The sequence below is a fragment of the Gadus chalcogrammus genome, chromosome 22 (genome assembly GCF_026213295.1).
Source record: "Gadus chalcogrammus isolate NIFS_2021 chromosome 22, NIFS_Gcha_1.0, whole genome shotgun sequence".
NCBI classification, from domain to species: domain Eukaryota; kingdom Metazoa; phylum Chordata; class Actinopteri; order Gadiformes; family Gadidae; genus Gadus; species Gadus chalcogrammus.
This window is the reverse complement of record NC_079433.1, coordinates 8,904,514-8,930,820: the sequence shown is the minus strand read 5'-3', so window position 1 is coordinate 8,930,820 and position 26,307 is coordinate 8,904,514. Positions and strand designations below refer to the sequence as shown.

At 48.4% G+C, this 26,307-nt stretch overlaps 1 protein-coding gene across 1 annotated transcript in view; it reads left to right on the top strand.

Moving 5' to 3' along the window:
- Positions 1–26,307, top strand: part of LOC130376246 (RNA-binding motif, single-stranded-interacting protein 3-like) — a 173,577-nt gene that overhangs the window by 99,410 nt on the left and 47,860 nt on the right. Inside the window, exons 7-8 of the mRNA XM_056583467.1 lie at positions 17,796–17,953; positions 24,269–24,348. Coding sequence (XP_056439442.1) covers positions 17,796–17,953; positions 24,269–24,348 — 238 coding nt within the window. The remainder of the gene's footprint in view (positions 1–17,795; positions 17,954–24,268; positions 24,349–26,307) is intronic.

Sequence of the window (26,307 nt, the reverse complement as noted above, 5' to 3'; positions counted from 1 at the left end):
AATACACCCACCACACAATACCACACACACACACACACCACACACACAACACACACACAAACACACACTGGTCGTTTTCGCCTCCATTAGTAATAGAGTTTATGTTCTGAGAGGGGGATAGAATATATGGCCGACGTATAGATCCGCAAGCAATTGTAGGAGAAAAAAATTTAGTAGAGAACTAAAACAGGCTAGTGGAATCAATGATTGTGTGTGTGTGTGTGTTTTAGTGTGTGTGTGGGGTGTTGTGTGTGTGTGTGTGTGGTGTGTCGCTGGGAGGACGCCAGTGCGGGGCTGACTCTAAGGTTACTCTCTTTGAACGCAAAGAATCCTGAGGTTCATCTTGGAAGGCCAGTGTCCTTCTACAGACTCGCAACCAAGAGAGACGATGCACCTCGCGGGTCGCAGCGCATGCTGTGAACTGCGCGCAAGCCCGTATTTATCCCACGCCAGAATTTCGCGAGCATTTCAAAAACGTAGGCCAGGAAGGAATATGTAGAGCGAACTAATGCTTTCCCAGTGAGCTGCCCCCATGTTTCGCCCTCCCCGCGGTGTTCCGGCTCCGTCGCCGAGCTGTCGTCAAGGACTGCACTCAGGCCCGACGCATGGAAGAAAATGAGTTTTCGCAGAGACGGGAGACGGGCGGGGGGGAGTGGGTGGGGGTGGGGGTGGGGGTGGGGGTGAGGGTGGGAGGCGTAGCGCCAGCGACGGTGGAGATAATTAAATCAACCTCCATTGACTTCACGCTGTTGCGGCTTCTTAACTGAATAAGCAAAGCACAGACAAAGCCGTATGGCGCACGCCCGCGTGTGCACGCACACCTGCACTCGTTCGTGCACTCATGCATGCATACAAGTACACTCATGCATACACACGTACACTAATGCAACACACACACACTCATGCATTCGCTCGTGCATAGTATACACACAAGCTTACACACATACACCCATGCAAACACACATAAACTCATGCATGCACTCATTTATACACACATATACTCATGCACTCATCCTTACTCTCATCCATAAACTCATGTTCTCATCGATACAAACATACTCATGCATACACTCATGCACGCGAACACACACCAGTACACTTGCACAAAAACCGGAACAAACACAAGAAAGCAACACTGCCCCCTGTTGATCAGGAGGCCATGATGCACAGAGCTGGGATTCCCTCGGGCCCGGGGCAGATGAGGACGCCCCCAACGGCTCCCAGAGTGTGTGTGTGTGTGTGTGTGTGTGTGTGTGTGTGTGTGTGTGTGTGTGTGTGTGTGTGTGTGTGTGTGTGTGTTTGTATGTGTTTCTCCCTCCTTCATTAAGTTAGTACCGCCTGCGGGGAATCTAACACTGTTCCCACGCACCAGCGAGCCACCACACACAAACAGCAAACAATCAGCCTGACTTTCAGCCATGACTTTCAGCAGAATATACCCGCCCTCACCGTCTTCCTCTTGGCTCTCTCACACAAACACACACATGCACGCATGCACACACACACATAGACACACACACACACACACACACACACACACACACACACATACTTACAGATATACACACACACAGATGCCTACAGCGACACGCACACACACACACACACACATACACACACAGACCTACAAACACACACACACACATAAACAGATACACACACATATACAGATACACACACACCCACACACACATATACAGATATATACAAACACAGGTACAGATACACACACACATACACACACACGTCCAGGTTTTTTGGTTCCCTTTTCTTGTTATGGGAATATGCTTGGGGCAGGGTTTAAATGAAACTTGCCCTCATACTGAGAGATTCTAACCTTTAATATTCCAGCCCTTAGTGGGCAAGTGTGTATCCACCTTCCTTCATGCAATATGAACAGATGAAACGCTGCAGAGCACTGCAGTAGCGGTGTGTCAAAGCCAAGCCTTGCAGCTAATTCATCAGAAAATTCTTTTTTGGTTGATTTTATTGGGTACTAGTTGGTTTGGTTGAATGCATCGCACTTCCTACGTTGCCAGCAATCAACAGCACATCTGCGTTTGTGAGTGTGTTTGAACGGGATCCCTGTGATTTTATTAAATGATATGCGTGACACTCACACGTAAATCTCTCTCTCTCTTCCTCTCTCTAAAGATTTGAAGGTCTTTATTGCCATGCAAAAAGTAAATTGACATAGACACAGCAGAAAAGTGAAATAAGAGTCCACACGACCAGAAGCAAAGTAATAATGGCAGAAAATATCAATTTCGTAAATAAAACTGTCAAGAAAAATCTTCGCCTCACTCTCTCTGATTATCTCACTCAGAGAAAGCCCCATAGCCCTTTCGGCATTCCCAACCAATGAGGGCAGCATCATCCGACATCAATTACTCTAATTATGGATGTGTGTTTGTGTGTGTGTGTTGGGGGGGAGAGATGGAGCGAGAGAGCCAACAGTGCTGTGTTTCTTCTTGAAGAAAGCTACAACGCACTGGTGCTAAAAGGCCGTGCCGATGACGACACCAGCAGCAACAACAACAACAAGCACTCGAGTACCCGGCCCCAGAACACGATTGCACACTGCGACAGCTGCAAAGACTTAAGCAAAACCACTGCCCTGCTCACTTGGGGGCGGGAGGGAGGGAATATGTAAGAGCGGTCTGGGCGATTGCACCACCCAGACACATTGACAGGGTCAGGTTAACAGTAAGATGTGTTGGGTGGACAAACAAAGCCCTCCTTCCATTTGTCTCTGTTGACTATTCCTTGGTTGGATGTATGGGCCATCCATCACGCTTTGTATACTCCCAGGAATAGACTGCATGTATACACCATTGTGATGTGTGTATCTTTGTGTGTGCGTTAGCGGGGAAAAAAAGAAATTGCCATGATTTTACCAAAAGAAGTGTGTCCCTCTCTTTCTCTCTCTTTCTCTATCTCTCTCTCCCTCTCTTTCTGTTTGTCTCTATGGAGAAAAAAACACATGGAGAACATGTTGGTATGACATCCTGTTTGACACCTGCAGGCCACCAGTGTAGCTTCTGCTATCATGACATCATCAGTGCCTAGCCATCTGGGCTAGCTGCAAGCGGCTGCTAGCGATTGCAGTTGTTTTTCAATGGAAGCCCCTGGAAGACCTTGGGTTTTATTTATTTTTAAATGGTTAAAGGGTCTAACTTAGACCTCTATTGCTGCATATCTCTCTCGACCATGCCCTGTCCCTCTCTGTGTGAGTCTCTCTCTCTCTCTCTCTCTCTCTCTCTCTCTCTCTCTCTCTCTCTCTCTCTCTCTCTCGCCAGCTCTCTGTCTATCCTTTGCTGAGGATCGTTTCTCTCTCTCTCTCTCTCTCTCTCTCTCTCTCTCTCTCTCTCTCTCTCTCTCTCTCTCTCTCACTCTCTCACTCTCTCTCTCTCTCTCTCTCACTCTCCCTTTCTCCCCACACATTCAACCGTATGCTCTCTGCCCACATTAGTTCTCTGGGATTCTTAATGCCAGTCTATAGACGGGGCAAAATCGTCCGTGACACTCAACTTGTACTGACTTTCCAGTTCTAAGATATGTCCCCTCATTAAATGTATTTTCGTCTCTCTCTCTCTCTCTCTCTCTCTCTCTCTCTGTCTCTCTCACTCACTCTCTCACTCTCTCTGTCTCTCATCCGGGGAGATCATGAGCTATTGCTACATCAAATAGTCTATGTTTGGATGTGTAAATGTGGCACATTTTCTTAAATGTGTTGCATTACATTTCACTTATTCCTTTTTCATGTTGGGAACTGCTTGGCAGAAAGGTTCCCAGATTTCACAGATTCACAATTAACATGCATAGAAATTACATAATTTTACATAATTATACGTGTACATGTATACATTATACAAATACAGATTCTTACATGCACACGCAGACACGCACATACACACACACACTCTCACTTGCTCACACATTCACATAAAAACCAACAAACATACACATAAAAACCAACAAACATACACACACACACACACACACACACACACACACACACACACACACACACACACACACACACACACACACACACACACACACACATACCGGTACATACACACCCTATCCGTACGTAAGATGAAAGGCTTGTTGGAGTGTTACAGCTTGAAAACAACAGCCTGTGTTAATGATGCAGACACACTCAGATTAAGAACTCATTAGATGCTGCCTAGATAACACAGCGATGAGCCGAGACTATTTGCTAAAGGAGTGGCAGATTAGCACAGTATATCTCACTTTTTATGCTTTGCTTAGTTTTACGACAGCCTAGTCTTGAGCAATGTGCTCTGGCAGTCCTTCATGAAGATTCTCTCAAGATGCCAAATGTTCTAATTAATTCAGCCAATAGAGTCGTTTGTTCTTACCACGTGTTTAAGTGCATAGAGGGGAAATTTAATGCGATGCCTTCAATAGCCTAAACCTACACTCCCCTGCAATAAAAGTCATCAAACCGGTACACCCAAGTCCTAATTCTTGTTTTACTTGGAACTACGTTATGTATGATGTGTATTTCTACTGCAATCCTTAATAATTTTTTCTTTGTTCTCACACTGTCTTACCTCGAGCTGCTGTCACTGCAATTTCTTTCTAGATGAATAAAGTCTTAGCATATCTTATCTGACACCGTAGAGTTGGAACACTCCCCATGAAGGGGAAGACAGACTTTAAGAAACTCTACCCCAGCCTTTCTGGCAGGCAAACACCCCACTAAGGGCTCAGGAGGAAGTTATACACGGCGGCGAATCACTCCAATCTCCAGCACTGCATGCCGATGCGGTTTTTCCGGACGTTATCTGGACGATAGGATCATCATAGCCACGATGATGATGATCATCATTATCCCCGGGTTACCCGCTGTGTGATGGAGCTCCATAGCAAACACATTATCTCACCTCCTAATCGGGGCCTGAATGGCCCAGTCCATTCAGGGGGTCATTAAACCGAGACAGGTAGACCTTTCTTTGTAAATCGTGTCACGCCGCTCCACCTAGGACCAACAAACACACCATGACCGCTCATTTGCAGCCCCATTTTTTGCATTTTCTTTGTATTTTAGGAACGGGGTCCTTGAGTTGTTTTAGAGGGTAGGAGAGTGATGTCTGGTAAAGTTGTTCAACTCCCAGGGGAGAGGTTCTGGGTTTGAATCCTATGTGCTACTTAATGATTCGTGTTTCACCCAAAGCCTGTCGGTTTGCACGCCTGTCAGCAGCCCAGAGTTGCCCACAGACCGCCGCAGACCGGCCTGGCTTCCTACCGTAATCTTGAGTGACATCGCATGAAATGTTGTTTTTTTAACACCCCCCCCCCCCCCCCCCCCACACACACACACTCACACACAGCCTGCCCCCCCCCCCTGTGCCTCAATACAACACTCCCATTATTACTCTTTTTTTTTTCTCGTTCTTTTTTTATTACTTCACGTTGTTGCCGTTTTCCGTCGAGAAATAATTCTCCAATATATATTTCAATGTCTCCGGGCCTCTCGCGCACCACATTGTCTGGCATATTTGTATCATTTCCCCGGCAAAGGGCTGTGTGAGCGTGCATGCATGGGGAACGTATTTGTGTTTAGAGTTAGACACATGATATATTCCCCGCGCTACCATAGTCCCTCATGGAAGCCATACTGTTTTCCTCGCAGTGAGCAGTGGCAACATTAAGGTAAAACAAATGAATCCATAACCCAGGGTAGTTATTATTACTATTATTATTATGATGATGTGTGTGTTCACAGCGCAGCCACCGCAACGTATGCTATTTTCTTCGGCGCGGCGTAACATTCAGAGGTGTAAATTGCGTTACGCCTCTATTGTGCGGCTGACAGAACGTGCAGGAAAATAAACCGTCGGTGTGTTCTGATGACGCCAATCGCACAACGCCTCGCGCCATCTCTCTCTGTCTTTTTTTTTAAGTGCTTACATGTGTCACCTCACCCTAAGAAAATAGATTGCCTACGTCAAGCTCAAGTTTGTGCGTGCGTTGAACAGTCGCGCGCGTGTGTTTACGTCTCGGGCACGTTCGCATGCCTACTCGAGCAGACGCAGCCCCGCGTAGTAGCCTACTTCTGCCTGAGCGGGCGCGCCTTTACCACCCCTCCCTTTCGCTCTATCTAACTTTGAACTCATTAAACATGTATTTAGGCTTAGGAACGAAGGAGGACTTTGGCGGTTTGAATCCGGTAGATTCCGCCGGGGTCTTAGAACGTCAAACAAAGCTGTCGTCTGGTTTTGGACGCGGCCGTGAGAGGTCAGCGTCGAGGCTTCAAAGGGTTAGCTCCATAGGAAAACATCGGCAGTGCTAGCAAACAGAGCCGCTCGGCAAGCCTCGGTCACTTGAGACTATTATTTTCTGGATGAAGCCTGGCAGCGTCGTTCCACCGCAGCTCCATGTGTTGGGCGTCCCCACTGCCATGCTGCTGATGAGGTTGCGGCGGCGGCGGCTGTAGCGAACGAAGCGGTTTCCCCCCCCAGGGAGGAGAAGGGCGGCCATGTTGGAGACACATGAGCTTTATAGCGATGGTTTGCTTGGAAACACGGGTATATGCAGCGTGGCTTTCCAGGAGGCCTGTGAACCCTGGGAGCCTAGCGTGTGGTTAACAATGCCGCTTTGCTTTACCTCTGTCCTCAGAAGGAATCGCTTTGAAAATGTTCAAGTGTTGGGATAGCCAATGCGGAATCTGAAATAACGGATAGAATTACCTTTCTGCAATGTAAAAGAAAAACATGCTGTGTGTTTTTATAGGTGATGTTGAGGTTTTGGTCACATCTGGTATTCAAAGAATGAGGTTGCTTGAAACAGTCCCTGTATACCTGGGGTGGCGTGACTTATCCACAGCATTCAACGGGTTATTGTGTGGAGTTGTCTAAGACAGGAGCAGACCGGATAATCGCTTGTTTTGATCTTCTCGCCTGTAAACCAAGCAAAACAGAGACACACACCACCACTACCGCTCACTCCTCGTGTGAGGGGCAGGGGCAGGTGTTCCAGGTTAACAGGATGGAGAGAGGAACAGACCGACGGAATGACAGGAGGACAGGATAGAGGGAAGGAGAAGAGTTACGGCTCTCCTCTTGTTCAAAGCGAAGACTCATCCATAATTTACGGCTTGATTCCCAGCACCAGCCCTATGAGGTCTTCATACTGGTCCGCATCGGAAATCAAAATGGCCTACACATGGACACACAAGCCCACATACACACATGCATGTGCACAAGAGCATAGACAAACACACACACACACACACACACACATTCAAACACACACATGCATGTGCAAAAGCACATCCATACACAGACACAGACATACCGACAGAAACCCAGCGTACACGTACTTGCGGATTTAGACAAGCATGCACATACAGAAATCACACACCTATGCACATACATGGATTTACACACAAACCACACGTCACACACACACACACACACACACCACGCACACACACACACACACACACACACTCCCTGAGCACAGCACATTTCACCCTCCTCCGTCTCGTCTCCTGACCGCCTCCACATGATGTCAGTCAGAAGGAATTCAATCTGTGAAATGATTTCATGAATGATTCATTAGAGCGAGCAGGGGGCAGGGGGAGGGGCAGCTGGGTAAATGCATTTGCCCCGGTGAAAACACAATGAGCCGTTGTTGCACTCGGCATGGCAAATAAAAAAAAGGTGAGTTTTTTTCTTGTCAGAGAGATTGCTTTAAGAGATTAGAGATGGTACAGTTGGTACCGGGTTACCAGAACATGACATTGAAATGTATTCCCGCCTTTATTTATTTATTTCACAGCAAACTTTCATTTTCGTAGCCATGCCGCGGTGCGTTGGGCGTAGTTTAGCTCCCCAGAGCGCGGGCGCATCCTGATGTGTGTGTGTGTGTGTGTGTGCGCGTGTGCGTGTGTGTGCGTGTGTGTGTGTGTGCGCGTGCGCTTGTGTGTGATGAGTGCGGGTGTGTGCGTGTGCGGGTGTGTGCCACGGGCCCAGGCGTGAGACTATATCGTAACCGAGGTGAGCCCAGCATGCCGCGTCTTCCGTGTTAATAATAGATTTGTGATATGAGCTCCACATGAAACTTTAATCTCTGGAATATTAGCTCACCGAGGGAGATACAAAATCAAATCAGGGGTCGTGATTAAGCGGGCGGAGCGCACATCGACCCATTTAAATTCACATTAACCCTCCGTCAAAATGTATGAGCCCTGACACTGACGACCCACATCGTTTAGGGGTGCGGGGTCTGTTTTGACCAGAAAAGGTGTGATCTCTCTCGCCCCATGTGCAAAGCAGGGGAGGGGGAGGGGGAGGGGGGAGGGATGGGGAGGGGAGTGCGAATGAGATACGACGGTGCGGGGAGAACACTCGTGAAAGGTTAGTCTGGTCGATATCTTTTTTCCGGGACGCTTGGATTACAATCACACACATGCAGACACACACACACACATGCAGACACACACACACACACACACACATGCAGACACACACACACACACACACACGCACACGCACACACACAGTCCTGCAAGCATGATATTAAACAATATCAGAGCATTATTCATTTTGCAGCCCCTCAACTTGTGTTGACATAGCAAATGTCTGGTTCTTAGAGAGGGAGAACATAGTGGAGGAGGGGGGAATAATAGTGAATAACACAAAGCCAAACACTGTGTTTGGCATGCTGTGGTGCTCAATAATGTATCAGAGGCTTTCGCTGTTGTTGCTGACCTGGCTTCTCATCTCGCAATAAAACAGACCAATTTGTACCTCATTCTACAGTGACGATTTATCCAGTGTAATTGCACATGTGTTTGTGTCTCTGCATGTGTGTGTGTGTGTGTGTGTGTGTGTGTGTGTGTGTGTGTGTGTGTGTGTGTGTGTGTGTGTGTGTGTGTGTGTGTGTCGCCTCTCATTTGCCGGGGCTCGGAGGCACAGTGGTGTGCGATCGAACCACGGTTTGTCTGTCCTTCCAGACGTTCCTGTGGGCTGCTGGGACACCGTTGTCCTCGTAGGGGGAAGGCAGAGCTCAGCAATGGCCCGTACAATGGTTCATCATGCCGCACTCTGTCATATTTAATAACCAAATAACTACCTTACTTAGGCTTTGCTCTCCAAACAGATTATGTATGTTTTCTCCACACATGGAAGGGTTCACCCTAAGCAATACAGAAAGAAATGTTAACGATAGGGGTTACGATCAGAGTGGTTATAATTCACAACCGTGTGTCAATGTGTTAATATGGGCCCGTTACAACGGTACAGTGTAGCGTTTCAAAAGCGTGTATAAATGGCTCAGCATGTCCTTGTTCTTGTAAATCTCTTTGAAAGCAGAGTCTCAGGATGGTAGGGGACGCAGCAAGAAGCTCAAAGAAAGAAAGACGAGTTTGAGAAGAAAATAAACTGATGAGGTTGTTGATCATCGTCTCTTACAGGAGATAACGACTCTGACGAGGAAGAGGTTGTGATTTCCTGAACTGTGATCATCAAAGTAAATGCGGACGACTGTTGATCAGTTGGTTAGCGGCTTCAGAAAGAGTCAACCAGTCAGACTTATGACTGAAAGGTTGAGGGATTCAGGGTTGAAGTAAAAGGAGGTATTTTGTGGTGAGAACATGTTCTTTATTCCAGATGAGGTTTTGAGTTACTTCAATATGTATAAATACAAAGTGATGGTCTATTTCCACAGACTCAAATGTAGGCTAGGTTGAGCAGATCCCATGCTCATCCTTGTGGAGTTGCACCTTCATCAAAACCCGGAGTCAGTAGCTGCAGGTATAGACTCACCTGGCCTCCGTTCCCTATAGTAGCTTAAACTGCGTCGCTGTGTAGCATAGTTTTTTGCATAAAGTAATTTCATCTGCTTAGTGTCTGAAGAATGAAAGCCAGCCCCCGACGGCAGAATGCACCCAGGGCTTCCTTTTCCCTGTAATAATTTTTGTCTGCTGAAATCACTTCAGTTGAAACCCAAACTTCCAAATTTCTATTATCTGTACATTGTGTACGCACACTTTTGAATTCACTTGCAAGTACTACCCACTCCTCTTCTATTCACTTTTACAGCCGTGCCTAACTGACAAGTGTGTGTCTGTTCCAATGCCACGCTCCTAATGACATTGAAAGCAGCTGTAATGGGTGACGGCACAGATCTTCTGCCTTCCGTCGCCCGTTTCTAACAGAAGGCATGAATTAGGAATTGAGATTTGGTCAACCCCCTGCAGTGAGAAATAGTGGTTTGACTTCACACGTTACCAGCTAGGGCTTTGCCCCCTCTCTGTCTCTCTCTCCATCTCTTGCTCTCTTTCTATCTCTGTCTCTCCTTCAAGTGCGTTCAGGAGACATGTTTTTAGCATTATGCGTGATTAGGATGTGTGACAGTATAATACCTACCCATGTGTGTGAGAAACATAATACAGAGTTCACACATGATTGATGCTCCTGGGGCTGCGTGTGTGTGTGTGTGTGTGTTGTGTGTGTACAAATTACCAACGGGCATCTGTTCAAATGAAACTCTTAGCTTTATTACATTACATACTTTTCCAATTGCGAATGTGATTCTACCCCGAAGAACATGATTCTGGGCTGTGTGTGTGGGTCTGGGTGTCTCTGGGTGTATGTGTGTGTGTGTGTGTGTGTGTGTGTGGGTTTGTGTAGGGGGCAGGGGGGTTCTAATGCATATTAGACCAATGTGTGTGTGTAATTTATAATGACAAGATATTTATGGCTTGCGTGTCCAACAGGGTTTTTGCTTGGCGTTTTTGTGCTGGGCTCTGCAGTCATGCTGGAAGGCGGTAATTTAGCTCTGAGGGAAAATGAGGTCAAGAGAGAAAGAAGGAGAGCTAGTGAGGGGAGGGAAGGAGGGAGGGAGGGAGGCCACACCAGAAATGAAGTCATTGGGAAATCGGTCTTTGTCTTCGACAACGGCACACGTATGGATTCAAAATCCATGCGCATCATGTTGACGGCTATCGGCCCTATAGAATATTCCACCGCCAACTGAGCAATGGCCGTCTCTCAGTAAACGGCCACGTCCCCCCCGGTATGGATCTACTCTAGTCGGCTATTACACAGACAGGTCCTTCTTTATTTAGTCGTTTCCTTCCCTGCTTGTCGTTTCCATGATTTAAAAAATCTGGGCATACCCTGCGCTATATTCAGTCAGATGTTAGCAGTCAGCAGTGTGTAGTCTGTGTGCGTGTTTGCGTCCTAGCTTGTATGTCTGCATTTAATATGTATGTATGTTTGCCTTTTATCTATGTTTGTAAGCCTGTACGTAGTGAGGCGTAAGGTATATATGTAAGGTATATTTTGCGTGGGACGGACACACGCTGTGCTGCACACACACTGCACGACGGGAAGGCTGGAGATGGCTCGTCGTCAGTTATTGGAGTGTCACGGTGAATTGAACACGGGGAAACGCACTCCGGAGCAGAGTGTTTTTAACGGAGTCTATAAAGCAACAGTCTAGAGTGGTGTCCACTGATCCGGCTATTTGCTTGTCGCTGGTGACAGGAAAAGAAGGGGGTGCGGGGCAGGGTGTTGGGGTCAGCAGATGAGACATCTCTCTCTGGCGCTCTGTCTTCAACTCTACTTCATCTTTTAACGAGTGTGTGTTTGTGTGTGTGTGTGTGTGTGTGTGTGTGTGCGTGTGTTACCTCACAGCCAAAGCCTCCTAGCAAGGTGCTGGCAAAACGGTACACAGCTTCTAAAGACAAAATAAAGAAGAAGAAAAAAAGTTGTTTGACTGAGCAAATACTTTATACTTATACCATTTAAGTTCTTCATCTGGCAATGTGAGCCAGAGGGGCTTGATGTGAGTGTGACTGGTGGTAACTAGGTCCCTCGAGGCCAGGTAGTTACTTAACTACACAATAGGTCAGAGCCTGCGTACCTGGCGGGCAGTACAAGGAGAGACAGAGAGAGAGAGAGAGAGAAAACAGAGAGAGAGAGAGACCGAGGAAGAGTGAGACCGAGAGAGAGAGAGTTAGACAGCGAGAGGAAGAGAGAAAGAGAGAGGTTTACCGATAAGAATTGGGTTGAATACTGTAGAGAGGTGTATGTAGGGGTGGCAAGGTGGCCCCTGTAGAGCCAATTACACCATCTTCAGAGCCCCAGGATAACATGAAGAAAGGGAGACAGAGAGAGGGAGAGAGAAAGAGACACGGTGAGGGAATAGAGAGACTCCCGCAAGAAAAACACGCAGGAGGTGAGAGACGAGAAAGGAACAAGGGAGAGAGATGGGTGGGAGGAGAAAACGAACGAAAGGTTTATCTGAGAGCGCATGGGGAGTGTGCGGGGGTAAGCGGAGTATGAGATGGGGAGGAGGGGGGGGTCTATAAACAAAGAAAGTGAGGAAAGACTGACGCTCGCCAGAGAGAGGAAGACGATAGCGGGGCTAGCGCATGAGAGAAGAAAGAAAGACGAGAGACAGAGTGGGTGGGATGAGGAAAGTGAGGGGAAGAAGGAAGAGGCGGCGATTCCACGAAAGGCATGTTGACAAGAGAGGGAAGGAGAGAGAGAGGGCGAGAGAGAGAGAGGGCGAGAGAGAGAGAGAGAGAGAGAGAGAGAGAGAGAGAGAGAGGGTGGATGAACCCGGAGCATCGGCACAGCGTTCAGCGCAGTGTGGAGCGCAGTGACCCCAGTCAAGACACAATATCTATCTGTCTACCTTTTATCAGCTCAACTGGATACAGCCCCAGGGGCCCTAAAGGCGGTCATGTACGACTTCTAAGGGCCTGATGTGTTTCTCCCCTAAAGCAGACAGGGGCCTCCTTTAATGTGTATGATCAGTCCGTCATGTCAGCCATCACTTTGTTCTCTCTTCTCTCTCTCCCTCTCTCCTACTCTTTCTCCTTCTCTCCTACTTTCTCTCTCTCACTCTCTCTCTCTCTTTTCAGCTCTCTCTGCCCATATTTGTCCGTCCATCACTGGTTTCGCCCTTGTTCCAGCTCTGTCAGACTCTTTGTCCCTGTCTCTTTGCCCCTTTTTTTCTTTTGCTCCTGGCCTATTTTGCCTGTGCTGTCTATCACTCCTATTTGGCATCGACCTACCCGTCCCATCCTTTATTTTTCTTTGCTAATAGCCCCCCACACTCTCCTTAATAGCCTTACAGCTTGGTAATATTCACCACACAAACTATAGGGAGGGCTTAACAGAGCAGAGGGGGAGTGTGTGTGTGTGTGTGTGTGTGTGTGTGTGTGTGTGTGTGTGTGTGTGTGTGTGTGTGTGTGTGTGTGTGTGTGTGTGTGTGTGTGTGTGTGTGTGTGTGTGCATCATCATCTGTGGCATGAGGGCCTATGTGTCGCACAAACTGACACGAGCTGCTGTCCCAAATGCCCACAAACACACACACACTCTAACACACAAACACACACACGGACACATATATTTCAAAACACATTGCTGCATAAACACACACACATACAGATTTGTCCCCTCCTCCTGATGGCAAGGTGAAGGAATTACGCTCATCAAAGGGCCAGCGGTGCCTGGAGCTTTCCATTAACCTTCTACAACACTGCTTAATGGTGCAGAGACACTGACAACAGCCCACACACACAGACACACACCTACACACAGACCGCACAGCCATACACCTCAGCTTGCTCTGTTGACTGGGAAACCAAAACCCCCATACGCACACACGCACATGCGAAGATTGACTCAAATACAGACGAATACAGACACACACACCGCATTTGAGAATGGGATTACAAACAGGCATGCCCAATGATTATCGCAGTGGGATATGGGGCACATACACACACACACACTATCACACAATCATATTTAGACACACATACTTAAACACACGTACACACCCACCGACCCACACACACACACACGCTCAACGACACCATCGCTCGGTCATATACACAAACACACACACACATACTGAAACACACCGTTGCATGATAAAAAAACACACGCACACAGCCACACACACAAGATGCCAAATTACTGTTTCTTTCATTGGCTGACAGCTGAGCACGTGCGACGGGTGACATTAAAGGAAATTAAATCTCTGTGTGGAACGGGCCGGCCCATCTCACCCGCTGTCATAATGCTCCCATTTGCACACCTCCCCTCACCTCTCCAGTTGGAAATTGAGGGCTTTGTGGTGCAGAACGTCATCAAAGAGATGGGCAGAATCACCGCCCCAACCCCCAACCATCCCACCACCCCTTATGATAATCCCTCTGCAAACCAAGGCTTTCCTCTATTAGCCCATGCAAACCGCTATTACAGTCCCACACATTACAAGTACACACGCATGCATGCATGTGGGGCCCTTGCGGTGCACGTTCACCGAGCATACTTTGAGGAGCACGCTCGGTTGGAACTCGTTGCGTTTTGTTGCGAGCAATGTACTGCGCAACCTAAATCTTTAATTTAAACATTGTCTTTGACCGTGATATTCGTACGACGTAATCCTTAGCAAAATTCCCCTCAAAGTTATTAAGGAATCTAGTAAAAAAAAAAATTGAAATGATGGAGGGTTTTTTCATGCAGTAAAAGACTTTCAGACGGCAAAGATATGTGCGCAGTGAAAAACAAGAATCCCCACCCTGCCCCCATTCAGTTGAATTAATTAAGTCTCATTCATCGGCGAAATCCGGTTGCTGGAAAACCCCAAAGAAAGAGCTGTTGTGCAATTGCACTGCAGGCTGATAATTGACTTCCTGGTATAAGGAGAGAAAGAGAGCGCCACTCTTTTCCCCTGTTTTGACGTCGGAAGCAGGGCCTTTCTCCCGCAGGCTTTAATCAGATCAAACATGTCCTGTCAGATAAAGACGGCTAATTAATCAGGGGAGGTAACCAGCCTGGCCCCCCCTCCCCCAACCCCCCCCCCCCCCCTGCTCGTCTGACAGACGGCAAGCAGATCAGTTTGGTTGAGGCACTTCCTCCTCGGCTTCCTGTCTGTCTTCCAAACGCTAAACAAGACGGGTGTGGCCTCTGGCACGCCAAAGTCGTTTTTTACATTTCTCTAACTCCTTGGCTTACAGACGGGCAGAGGCTGGGAGTGTCTCTACAGCCTCGCACAGGGAGCCAAGGAGACATGTTTGTTTAAATCTCTATCTTCTAGGGAAAGAAACGAAACCCCTCTGACACCGGCTAATGCTTTTGTAGATGTCTCATTCGAAATGCGGCAATGTGACGAAGGTGATTTAAATCAAGGCAAATTAAACATATAAATGTTTACTGCAACGGCGTGTAAACTAAAGTTAATTGGCTTATTGATCATGTGGTTAGCTTTAGCCTCTGTTCCTGCTCAGGTGTTATATTGCCAATGTGTGTTGCTTGTAAGGCTACCCTCTAAAGCTTAGTTGTTCCAGGGACGCAGTGCCGGTAATTGAACGCCACAATACGGCATCACGTTGTCATGCTTTTATAAAGAGTCTTCTGTCCTGCTCCGTCCTCGCGGCTGTTTGAGTTGGCGTGAGGACGCCGGGCGGACCCAGCACTTGATGATGGGAGCCTCCCCAAAGCATCCGTCAGCGACCGCATGATGGATTGTCCTTGATAATGGACCACAGCTCCGTTTAAACTCTCTCCACACAGATTGTTAATGTTGATCTTAGGGACCACTCCCTGAGGCCGTCTCAATCAGACAAATTATTGAACTGAACTCGCTGTGATCGTTTCCCGGCCCTGGGGGTTCCTTCTCCTTCATGGATTATCGATCGGAAGGCGATAACGAAACACTCTGCTGCTGCACAGAGTCCTTGGCTGCCTTGATACGTGTCAGCTTCTGGTATCCAGGAGAATCCAGTTTTGGGACTGAGACAGATTGCATCACACCTTCTCATCACACATCAACTTGCTTCCAAATCTTTGATGCCTGGATGTTACTTCTCTTGTCGATTTGCACAAATATTACAACAACAGCAGACAACAGTGAGAAAAGCAGACGCCCGTTTCACAGTGATTCCATAACACCTGGTTTCAATCAAAACACTTGGCCTCCTTTTTGGTTTATCCTAGTAAAAAATGGATGGTGCACTATGGTATGGCAATGCAGTAGACGCACATTGCTGGCCATGTTCGAATGGAGTGATTAATTTGAGCAATTTGAAGTAATTTGAGTTAAGTGGAAGCAGCAGTGAAAGGAACCGTCAGGGAAGCATATGCATTCACCTGAATACATACATCACCTTGGTCATGCAGCAATGAAATCCTTTAAGTTATTGGGATACTAAAGCACTGTGAAAATACCTTTAAAATGGGCTTGTATTTTCAGCTGGCTGCAATTGCACAAGCCATTTAAATGCCATGGCTGAACAGTGTAGGTTGTATCATTAGTGAGAATATAGGTGGGAGCACGCCTCTAAGTTTAGGGTCAGTTCAACTCCGAGGCAGGGAAGGAAGCACATTGAAATTAGTTTTGTGTTTCCTAGGAACCGACCACTCTTTGGCTGTTGTCTGTGTGCTCTGGTGTTATTGTAGCGTACGGCTCGGCGGTGGACCCACCGCTCCATAGTGAGGAGCACCTAGCGAGGAGCAGAACACTGTGCTGCGCTATCGACTTTCCTGAAAGCAAGCCTGAGTTACAAGGTCAGCCAGAGGTACAGTAGCCCTGCAGGGCGTACGCGTTTCGTTTGCGGCGATCAAGTGTCCTGCTGAAGGACACCTTATAAGGGCAGACCCTCAGGCCAGATAAGGGCAAACAGCAGAGCTCCGCTTGAAGGATTGCGGCACTAGTCAACTCCCTCGGCTGCTCTGCCTCCAAAACCAATAACTGGTAATTAGTTTGCTTGATTTACTTTAAAAGGACCATGCTCGACTGCAAATACATAAATTCCCGGAACTGATCCGCTTGATTTAGGACTCGGAACGGAACGGAAAAAAACATTTAACTGAGTTGCATTGCTTGGCTAGATGTATATGTATGTGTAATATTTTATTTCGCCCCCGGGTGATCCGCCAGCTCTCATAGGTTAGGCTGTGGCTGGTGAGTTGTACTGCAGTACACACAGTCCCAAGTGGAGGCAGTGAACAGTTGGGAGGAAATGTGATGGATGGGAGCTGGTGGCTTGCCAGTCCCTGGCTGGTGGTCTGACTCAATAGTTAACTTGGTGACTCGCGTGCAGCTTTGAATGATGGATGGATCAATGAATGGGTGCTGTGATGGATGGGGCATAGGTCTGATGGCTTGATTTGATGGATGGATGGATGAATGGATGGACGGGTGGATTGATGGATGGATGATTGGATGGACTGCGATGGATTCATGCACGGAACAATTAATCAGTGGCTGGATAACGTGCTGGCCACCCACACCGCCTGGCTGTAAGGCCTCTTCCGTTGGCTGGCTGGCTGCGTGGGCTGGCTGCTCTGCTTGCCCTGCGAGCTGGTGCACTTTAAAGTTCACCGGGCCCCCTGCCTTCCTCTGGCCAGCCCCAGCAACAGCTGCCCTGTCTCAGCTTGCTTGCAGCAGGCCCCTAGGCGCAACACAGAGGACTTCTGTCACACGCTGTCCAATGTACTGTCCCCTGGTGACTACAACCGTACAACACACACACACACACCCACGAACACAACTCCACAACCCCCCTGAGGTTGGCAGGAAGCATACACCCAGGGAATAGCCCAAAACAGGCATGACACAAATGCTACCATTCAGACACGGAACAATGGAGCGAGTGCATAATCATGTGCATGTCGATATACTCACAGTGTAGCAGTTGGACTTCAACTTTGACAGCCATTGCTGGCAAGTCAGGACGTCACGGTCGTCCCCCGCACCTCACCACAATCTCTCCCCTTTGTGACCCACAGCAACAGGAGCAGGACCCCACCAACCTGTACATCTCCAACCTGCCCGTGTCCATGGATGAGCAGGAGCTGGAGAACATGCTGAAGCCCCTGGGCCACGTCATCTCCACGCGGATCCTGAGGGACGCCAACGGGGTCAGCCGGGGCGTGGGCTTCGCCAGGTACGGGTAACGCCGACACGTAGCCGGTGGTGGTGGTGGTGGTGGTGGTGGAGACGGAGGCGGTAGAGGTTGGATACTGTGATCCTGTCGACTGAAAGAGGTCTGCTGTGGTATCAGGATCCGAAGGGCCTGGTTGTGGCCTCCTAGCACTCCCTTACCGCCTGGTATTGTGGTGCCATGCACTGCTCAAGGGGCCTTGGGGGTGTGTGGGTGTTTGGTCATTCATTTGATGTCTCCCCACATAAAACATTTGTGCGTAAAAAAGCGTAGCGTTTGTTGTTAGGAATGAGAATGAGAAGTACCACTGTCTGGACCGGACAAGACAACACGCAAATAGCCATGCATGCACATGCTCTGGGCTCATGGAGGAACACAATAACACACACACACACACACACACACAGAAGTCATCGTATCGGTGCGCACATGCCGACAGCGTCGCACTCTCTCCACCCCCTCAACCTCCTATCAGCGCACCGTTTCACTCCTTCCCTTGGTAAAGTTTCCGCCGGAGCCCCGTTAATCCTGTAAAGTCATGAGATGCCCTTGTCTGCGACAGCAGGCTCTGCCCTGGCCCCCATCCGTCCTGCCACCCACCCGGAGGACTGCACTGACCGCCACCGTGGCGCCATCTTGCCGCCTTTCTTATTTATTTCCCCGCTCCCTTAATCACCTGATTCTGGCTCCGCGCCGGAACAAAACAAGCTCATATTCCCTGGTCTATTACTGGAGGTTAGAACAAAACGGATGAGCACCTAAAACAAGGAACACACATATTCATTGCAAGGGGTCTTGGGCTGATACACAGACGCACATGCACACACACACACACACACACACACACAGGCACACAGGCAAGCCCTGCACACGCATAGAAGAAGACAAATGTGTCAGGTGTAGGCCTAGAAGTGCATATCCCCACCCACTCACGTGCACACTGCTATGTGAATCTACACCTAGCCATGCGTCTGTCCGGGGTTGTCCAACTGAAGCACAATGCACATCTCTAATGGTTCCCTACTTTGGTTGACATTGGACACACACACAGATGCACGCACACACGCACACACACACACACACACACACACACACACACACATGCACCGGCCACCTGCTCAGGCTGCCCACAGCGGGAGGAAGAGAAGCCAAGATGTGACGAAGAAGAGAGAAATGTTCAGGGACATGGGGAACGGCAGTGTGAAACAATGACTGGTAGAACTGGTAGAACTAATCATAGAGGTCATTAGCGGGGGGGGACATACTGTGATCTGTCTAGCCGTGAGCACGTACGTGTGCGGGAGGGGTGCGAAAAATTGAGGGAGGGTGATGGTGTGAAGATTTTTGACGATGTAAAGAGACCGGTTTAAGGAAAGAAACCGCACGAGAGAGACGCAAAGAAGAGAAGACAAAGAAAAGAACGGACGGAAATACTCGGTTTGTCGCGCCGCGACAGACCGAGAGAGAGACAGGGCGAGGGAGGGACGGGAGTGTGAGCGAGAGACAAACAGCTGCTGAGGGCTGGGCCATGAGGGGCATTAGAGAGAGTAAACTAAGCTAAGTGTTTGTGGACTGATCCATTACTGTTATCAGAGCCCATTACTCCAGCCCCAGCACTAATCACTGCAGACAGCTGCACCTGATGCCATTAACTAGCAGCACCCAGAGACAGGACCGCACGCATTGCTGACTACCTGGCTGGCTTACAGGCTGGCTGGCTCTAAGGCGGCATGGGTGGCTGGCTGGCTGGGTGGCATACTGGCTGGCTTTGTGGCTGGGTGGCATACTGGCTGGCTGACTGGGGGACTGGCTTACAGGCTGGTTATCTGGCAGGCTGAGTGACTAACTGGTTGACCAGCTGGCTCATTGCCTGGCTGTCTCTCTGACTGGCTGGCAGATTGCCTGGCTGGCTGGATGACAAACTGAATGATTGACAGGTTGGCAGTTCTGACTGCCAACGACTCAATACTTAACCATGTGACAGACAATTTGCATAATGATTGGCTGATATATGAAGTTGCATATAGCAGACTATGGTGAATTGTTAGGCGTCTAAATGAAAGACTGTCTACCTTATTAATCGCTGGCCGTGTGTCATCTGTCTATCTGAGGCATGCCTGAAGAAAACATGATTAGTGTGAGGGAGAGTGTGTGGCGAGACGGATCTCTCCGTAGATGTCTTTTGATTTCTTCATTCTTTCCTGGAGAAATGTGCTGGTCTGGAGCTCTGCCAATTAGGCCTTTACTGTGTGTGGCGCTTTGATGTAAATGTGCACGCAGATCCCGTCCCCCCCCTCATCAATTCAACCAACAATTCAATCCGGGAAAGGGACTTTTATTATACAGGGTGCAGCGGGGGGGCATAAGACATAGAGCTGTTTTTCTTTATTACGCATAACGCTAGGACTACTACTCATAGATTTATGTGTGATAGTCATAGTCTAATGGTTCCCAAAAACAAGACATCACATACAAAGAACCACAGCTGGACCAGCGGGCTTTGTACCTAGCTTCCTAATAGCCTTGGGCTTTATTATAACCTGACTGCTTGTGCTCGCTCTTCTGGTGAAAACCTGTAGTAGCTTAGGGGGTACAGAAGGTCTTGAATGTTGACTGAATGGCAGGTTGGCAGGTCTGACGGAAGCACTATGACTGAATCGTGTGACAGATTTCTGCTTTCTGATGGTTGATGTATTACGCTGTATCTAACTAGCTATATTGAGTAGTGAAACATCCCGACCAAAGGCTGTCCGACTGACTGAACGGCTAAAAAAGTGCTTGAGGGTTGCTGGTTCTATCACAGACTCCCTCCTGGTCTTTTTCTAAGGTATTCCTGAGTCCAATTCTTGACTTCCAAACGGCTAATGTCTAGGTGGCCGGTAACTTGCATTATTAACACCGCAGTCAGTGCTTTCCATAGTGGTTTGAAAAGTACATTTATTACTACGCAGACCCATCTGCCGTTTCTTGTAAGTCTTCCATCCTAGCGAATACATTGTGCATTTCATGTTTTAATTCCAACTTGACTCCCACGAAGTGGAGTAGGCACTTGGGTTGAAACTTTAACCCTTGTGGCAAACAATCGCGCCTGCGCTAGCTTGTTACCACCGAGAGAAAGATGTTCTCTGCGCAAGGAACAACTCTGAGGGAAACGTGGGAGGGAGGAGCAGAGGGGAAATCCAGCCACGAAGTCTTGGAATGAAACTATTCCCCGCCGACACGCCGATATCCGAGGCCTTGGTCCACATCGGAAAACCGGCATTGTTTTCAGTGTCGACCACCGCAACAGCACATTAACGCCTTAACATTTCTTTCCGTCCTCCTCATACTTTGGAGAGGCGTTTCGGCATAGGTTTTGAGGCCATGTTTGTTCTGGATTTGACACTAGGCTACAGAGAGCGTTCGTTGCCGTTAGTAGTTCTGCTCTGGCCGCTGGCTCCACCAATAGTGTCGTTTTTTATAGACACTATTAATGCTTGGGCGTGGGTATGTGTGTGTAGATATGCTTGCATTTGTGTGTGTGTGTGTGTGTGTGTGTGTGTGTGTGTGTGTGTGTGTGTGTGTGTGTGTGTGTGTGTGTGTGTGTGTGTGTGTGTGTGTGTTCATGCTTTTGTGTGTTTGTGTTAGTAAGATTGAATCTGTGCGTGCGTAGGTGGGTGCATTTGTGTCATTGTGTGTGTGTGTGTGTGTGTGTGTGAATGACAGAATGGGGGGGGGGGGGGGGGTTAGTCAGGGGAGGGATAGCAGGCGTAGGAGGGCTGATGCAGCCTGGCTCAGCAGCACTCAGGCAGGCAGGGCGGGCCGTTTAGGGGCCGGAAGCGACGGTCGAAACAGGATGAGTGGAGTCGGCGCTGGCACACGGTGAGACAGAGAGAGCTGACCCACATAGCGCTCGGCCTAAGCCCTTCCCCTTATGCAGAGACAGAGAGGGATGGCCTGGGAGGTGGAGAGGGGTGGGTACAGGGGTCGGGGGGGGGGGGGGGGGGGGGGGGAGAGGAGAAGGACGACATGGGAAATGGGAGAGAGGACGCGTATTTTCCGGAGCTAAAGAAAGTGTGGAACGTCGCCACCGGACGGGCGGAGCAGGGTTGGGACGTCACGCTAAAGGGTGGATGGATGGCGGCAGCGGGAGGAAGAGGCAGGAGGAAGGGGAGAGGAAATATATAAATGGGAAGGGGCCATCAGCGAAGAGTCGAGAGGGGGAGAGGGGGTTGACGCGGGTGTTACAGGTGAGGGATCGGGGGGAGTGGTGGCGGGGAAGGGGGGGGGGGGGTTAAAAGACGGGAAAGGAATGAGCAAGACATCAAAAGAAGAGGTGCAGCAGCGGGACCGGGAGGAAGATGGATGAGAAGGATGGAGCGATAAAGAAGGAGCTGACAGAAAGAGAAATGCGAGGGGTAAGATATGGAGTGGGGGTGGGGGGGGTGGAGGGGAGACACGGGGGCAGCAGAGGAGGGCTGGGAGAATGGCTTCTTTTTTTATTTTTTTCCCACGTGAGACAGATTGAAGCGTGAAAAATCGTTATTGCAATGAGGCCTGCGCACGCCTGCCGCCGATTACAATAAAGGCCTTTATGAACAATAGCTCAGGCAGGCATTCAGAAGTTGACACACCTTCATATTGGCTCTTTTGTGTATATTTCTTAGATGTTCAGCCTGGAGTGTTGTGCATGTGTGCGTCTTTGTGTGTGTGTGTGTGTGTGTGTGTGTGTGTGTGTGTGTGTGTGTGTGTGTGTGTGTGTGTGTGTGTGTGTGTGTGTGTGTGTGTGTGTGTGTGTGTGTGTGTTTGTGTGCGCATGCGTGTTTAGCTTCAGATGAGCCACGTGAGATACCTGATCAGTATGCAGTAGGCACATAAACAGCAGCATTCAAGCATGTTTGTGCATGTTTGTATTTGTGTGTGTGTGTGTGTGTGTGTGTGTGTGTGTGTGTGTGTGTGTGTGTGTGTGTGTGTGTGTGTGTGTGTGTGTGTGTGTGTGTGTGTGTGTGTGTGTGTGTGTGTCTGCATCTATTTATGTATTTTCCCTGTCCTTTTGAGTTTGGTTAGGGGTGAATCGCACAAATATTCCCACAAGCATAGGAAAAGAATAGTGCATGTGTATATGAATATGTCCGAGCTTGTTCATGCGTGTGTGTGTGGTTTTACTTATCCATGTGTGCATGTGTCTTATTTATAAGTAGTAGATTGTGTGTGTGTGTGTGTGTGTGTGTGTGTGTGTGTGTGTGTGTGTGTGTGTGTGTGTGTGTGTGTGTGTGTGTGTGTGTGTGTGTGTGTGTGTGTATGTTTGTGTGTGTGTGTTTGTGTTTTACTTATCCATGTGTGCATGTGTCTTATTTATAAGTAGTATATTCTGTGTGTGTGTGTGTGTGTGTGTGTGTGTGTGTGTGTGTGTGTGTGTGTGTGTGTGTGTGTGTGTGTGTGTGTGTGTGTGTGTGTGTGTGTGTGTCTGTGTGTGTGTGTTTGTGTTTTACTTATCCATGTGTGCATGCGTCTTGTTTATACTTAAGTATTAGCTTTGACGCGTGTGAAGCTAGATCTGAGACCCCCATTGCCCGGCCCCCCCGAAACGATGTGTCATCTCAGTGCTCCACATTCAGAGATAATTCACTTCCACTAGCATTTGACATGCTACTCTCTATCTCTCTCCCTCTCTCTCTCTATCTCTCACTTTATAGTATCTGTGTCTCTCTCTCAAACTTTCAGTCACATTGCGTCATAAAATTCAACCTCTGACTCTAATCTGGTGCTTTGTCTTCTGTCCCCGGTAGGCAGACGGAGACAGAACAGATGCTGTTACTGGACTGAGTTCAATGTTTGATATCTCTTTATAGAATTACAACAACATTCGGAAGATTAGAGGCAGGATCCGTTCATAGAGTCGCATCGCCTCGTGTTCTCGCTCTCGTAACATGTGATAGAGTTTATTCCAATGTTCTCTGGACCTGAAGAAAACTGTTGAAATGTCTCCCCTCATAAGATATACGTATGGCAGATAATTGTAACTTTGTTTAATTTAAAATATGTATGTAATATGTAATAAGTAATAAAAAAATATTCTTTTTTTAAATGATGGCGTGAACAAAAAATCTATAGAGAGGAGGATAGAAAGTAGAAGCAAAGAGCCAGAATTAAAAATAAAAGAGAGAAAGAGAAAGAAGGAGCAAACTAGAAAACAGAAAGATCAATCCCCAAATAGAGGTGGGAGGGAACGAGAAATCGGGGAAAGGAGTGAGAGAAAAAATGGAAGGAACAAGGAAATCGAAACAATTTAATGTACACTTGAATCCCTTTTGAATCCCATCCTGTTTCTTCCCACAGGATGGAGTCTACAGAGAAGTGTGAAGTCGTTATCCAGCATTTCAATGGAAAGTACCTGAAAACCCCGCCAGGCATTCCAGGTAGGTCCTGTCACCATACCTCCCTAGACCTGCGCTCTTCCCGTCTGTCCGTCTTTCTTTCCATCCTTCCTCCCCTCTTCCTTACTTTCTTTCCTCCTTTCATTTGTGTTCTATCTCTTGTACCTTTGTCTGTCTTATTTTCGCTCCTCCCCTTACAAGCATCACTTCTGATTGGATTAGGGAGCTGCCCATCTCAGACTGGCTGCACACCGTGATGTATTGTGTGCAAAGTTGTTTCCGACACTTGAAGCTCACAGACTTGGCAAGACACTAATAGCTGTTGTTTACCTTGCTCTCTCTTGGTTGCTGCTCCTCCCAGCGTCGTGCTCATCCTCCTGAGCGCGCACACACACACACACACACACACGCACACACACACACACACACACACACACACACACACATGCTCCCTAATGGAGGGGAAGGCTGTAAAGTTATTGGGCCTTTTTAATATTCACCCTCAGACCTCTTGCCGTTCCTAGCAATCTACCTGAGAGCCTTTTTACCCCCTCTATTTTCAGACATCCCTCTCTTTCTATCTTTCTCTCCCTCTCCCTCTCTCTTTCTTACTCTCCATCTATCTCCCTCTCTCGCTCCCTTTGTGGTGTCTTCTTATCCTCTGGAACTGAAGTATAACTGAGCTAAAGCATACAGACAAGCCGGCAGTCGAATGCATGTTTGCTTCGAGACACAAGACCAAAGAATACCTAAATAAGAGGGGCAAAACAAAGAACTAGGGAGAGGGAGAGAGAGAGATAGAGAGAGAGAAAGAGAGAAAGAGAAAGACAGATAGAAGGGATAGAGGGAGATAGAGTGATAGAGGGGAAAAGAGAGAGATAGAGAGTGATAAGGAGAAATATAGAGAGTGATGAAGAGATAGAGACGGATAAAGAGAGATAGAGAGTGATGAAGAGATAGAGAGAGATAAAGAGTGAAAGAGAGAGATAAAGACAGATAGAAGGGATGGAGAGAGATACAGGGAGATAGAGTGATAGAGGGAAAGAGAGAGCGTTGAAGAGATAGAGAGAGATAAAGAGAGAGATAAGACAGATAGAAGGGATGGAGAGAGATACAGGGAGATAGAGTGATAGAGGGGAAAAGAGAGCGATAGAGAGAGATAGAGAGGGATGAAGAGAGAAAGAGAGTGATGAAGGGATAGAGACCGATAAAGAGAGATAGAGAGGGATAGTGGGAGATAGAGATGGAGAGAGACAGAGAGAGATAGAGGCAGGGAAGGAAAGCACGTTAGGCTGAGGAAACGAAAGCGCTTAGCCCTGCAGTTTCGGGGGCCAGCCCCAGCCCCCATGTCCCTGCAGGCCCCACAGAGCAGAGCACCATGGCTGAGAACCCCCCCCTCCCCCCGACCTCCTCGCTCCATCCTCCCACTGCCGGCTGCTTCGATGAACACCACAAACACTCCAACCCCTGTCCACCGGGGAAGGGGAACGGCCGTATAAATCCCTCTCTCTGCCGCCCTGCAATATTCCAGGTTTATGTTTCTCACGTTTTTTTTTTTTTTCATCTTCGGCAAATCTCCATATTGGCTCAGTGGAGCGAGTAGCCGGCAGCGCTTTGAAGAGGCGAGGTGGGGCCAAGGGGGGCGGAGGGGGCTGGGGGGGGGGGGGGGGGGGGGGGGGGCTGGGGGGAGGCTGAGGCTGTAATGGGAAACCTTCAGAGTGGGTAATATCTCAACTGACCTTCCCCCTTTAAGGGCTCCATCTGCCAGCCACGCAGGACGTATTATTGTTAATGGGTCAGCGAGAGCGGTGCCAAGTGTGGAACATTTAACGGACCTATGTAAACCAGGTCCTCAGTGTTTGAGGGACTCGGGTTTACAAGGTCTGTGTGTGTGCTCGGGTACTCCTGGCCTATCCCTCCCTCTGGCTCTCTCTCTTTCTATGTTTTCCCCCTTCTCCCTCTCTACGGGCCTCTCTAACTATCTCGCTCCCCATTCTCTCT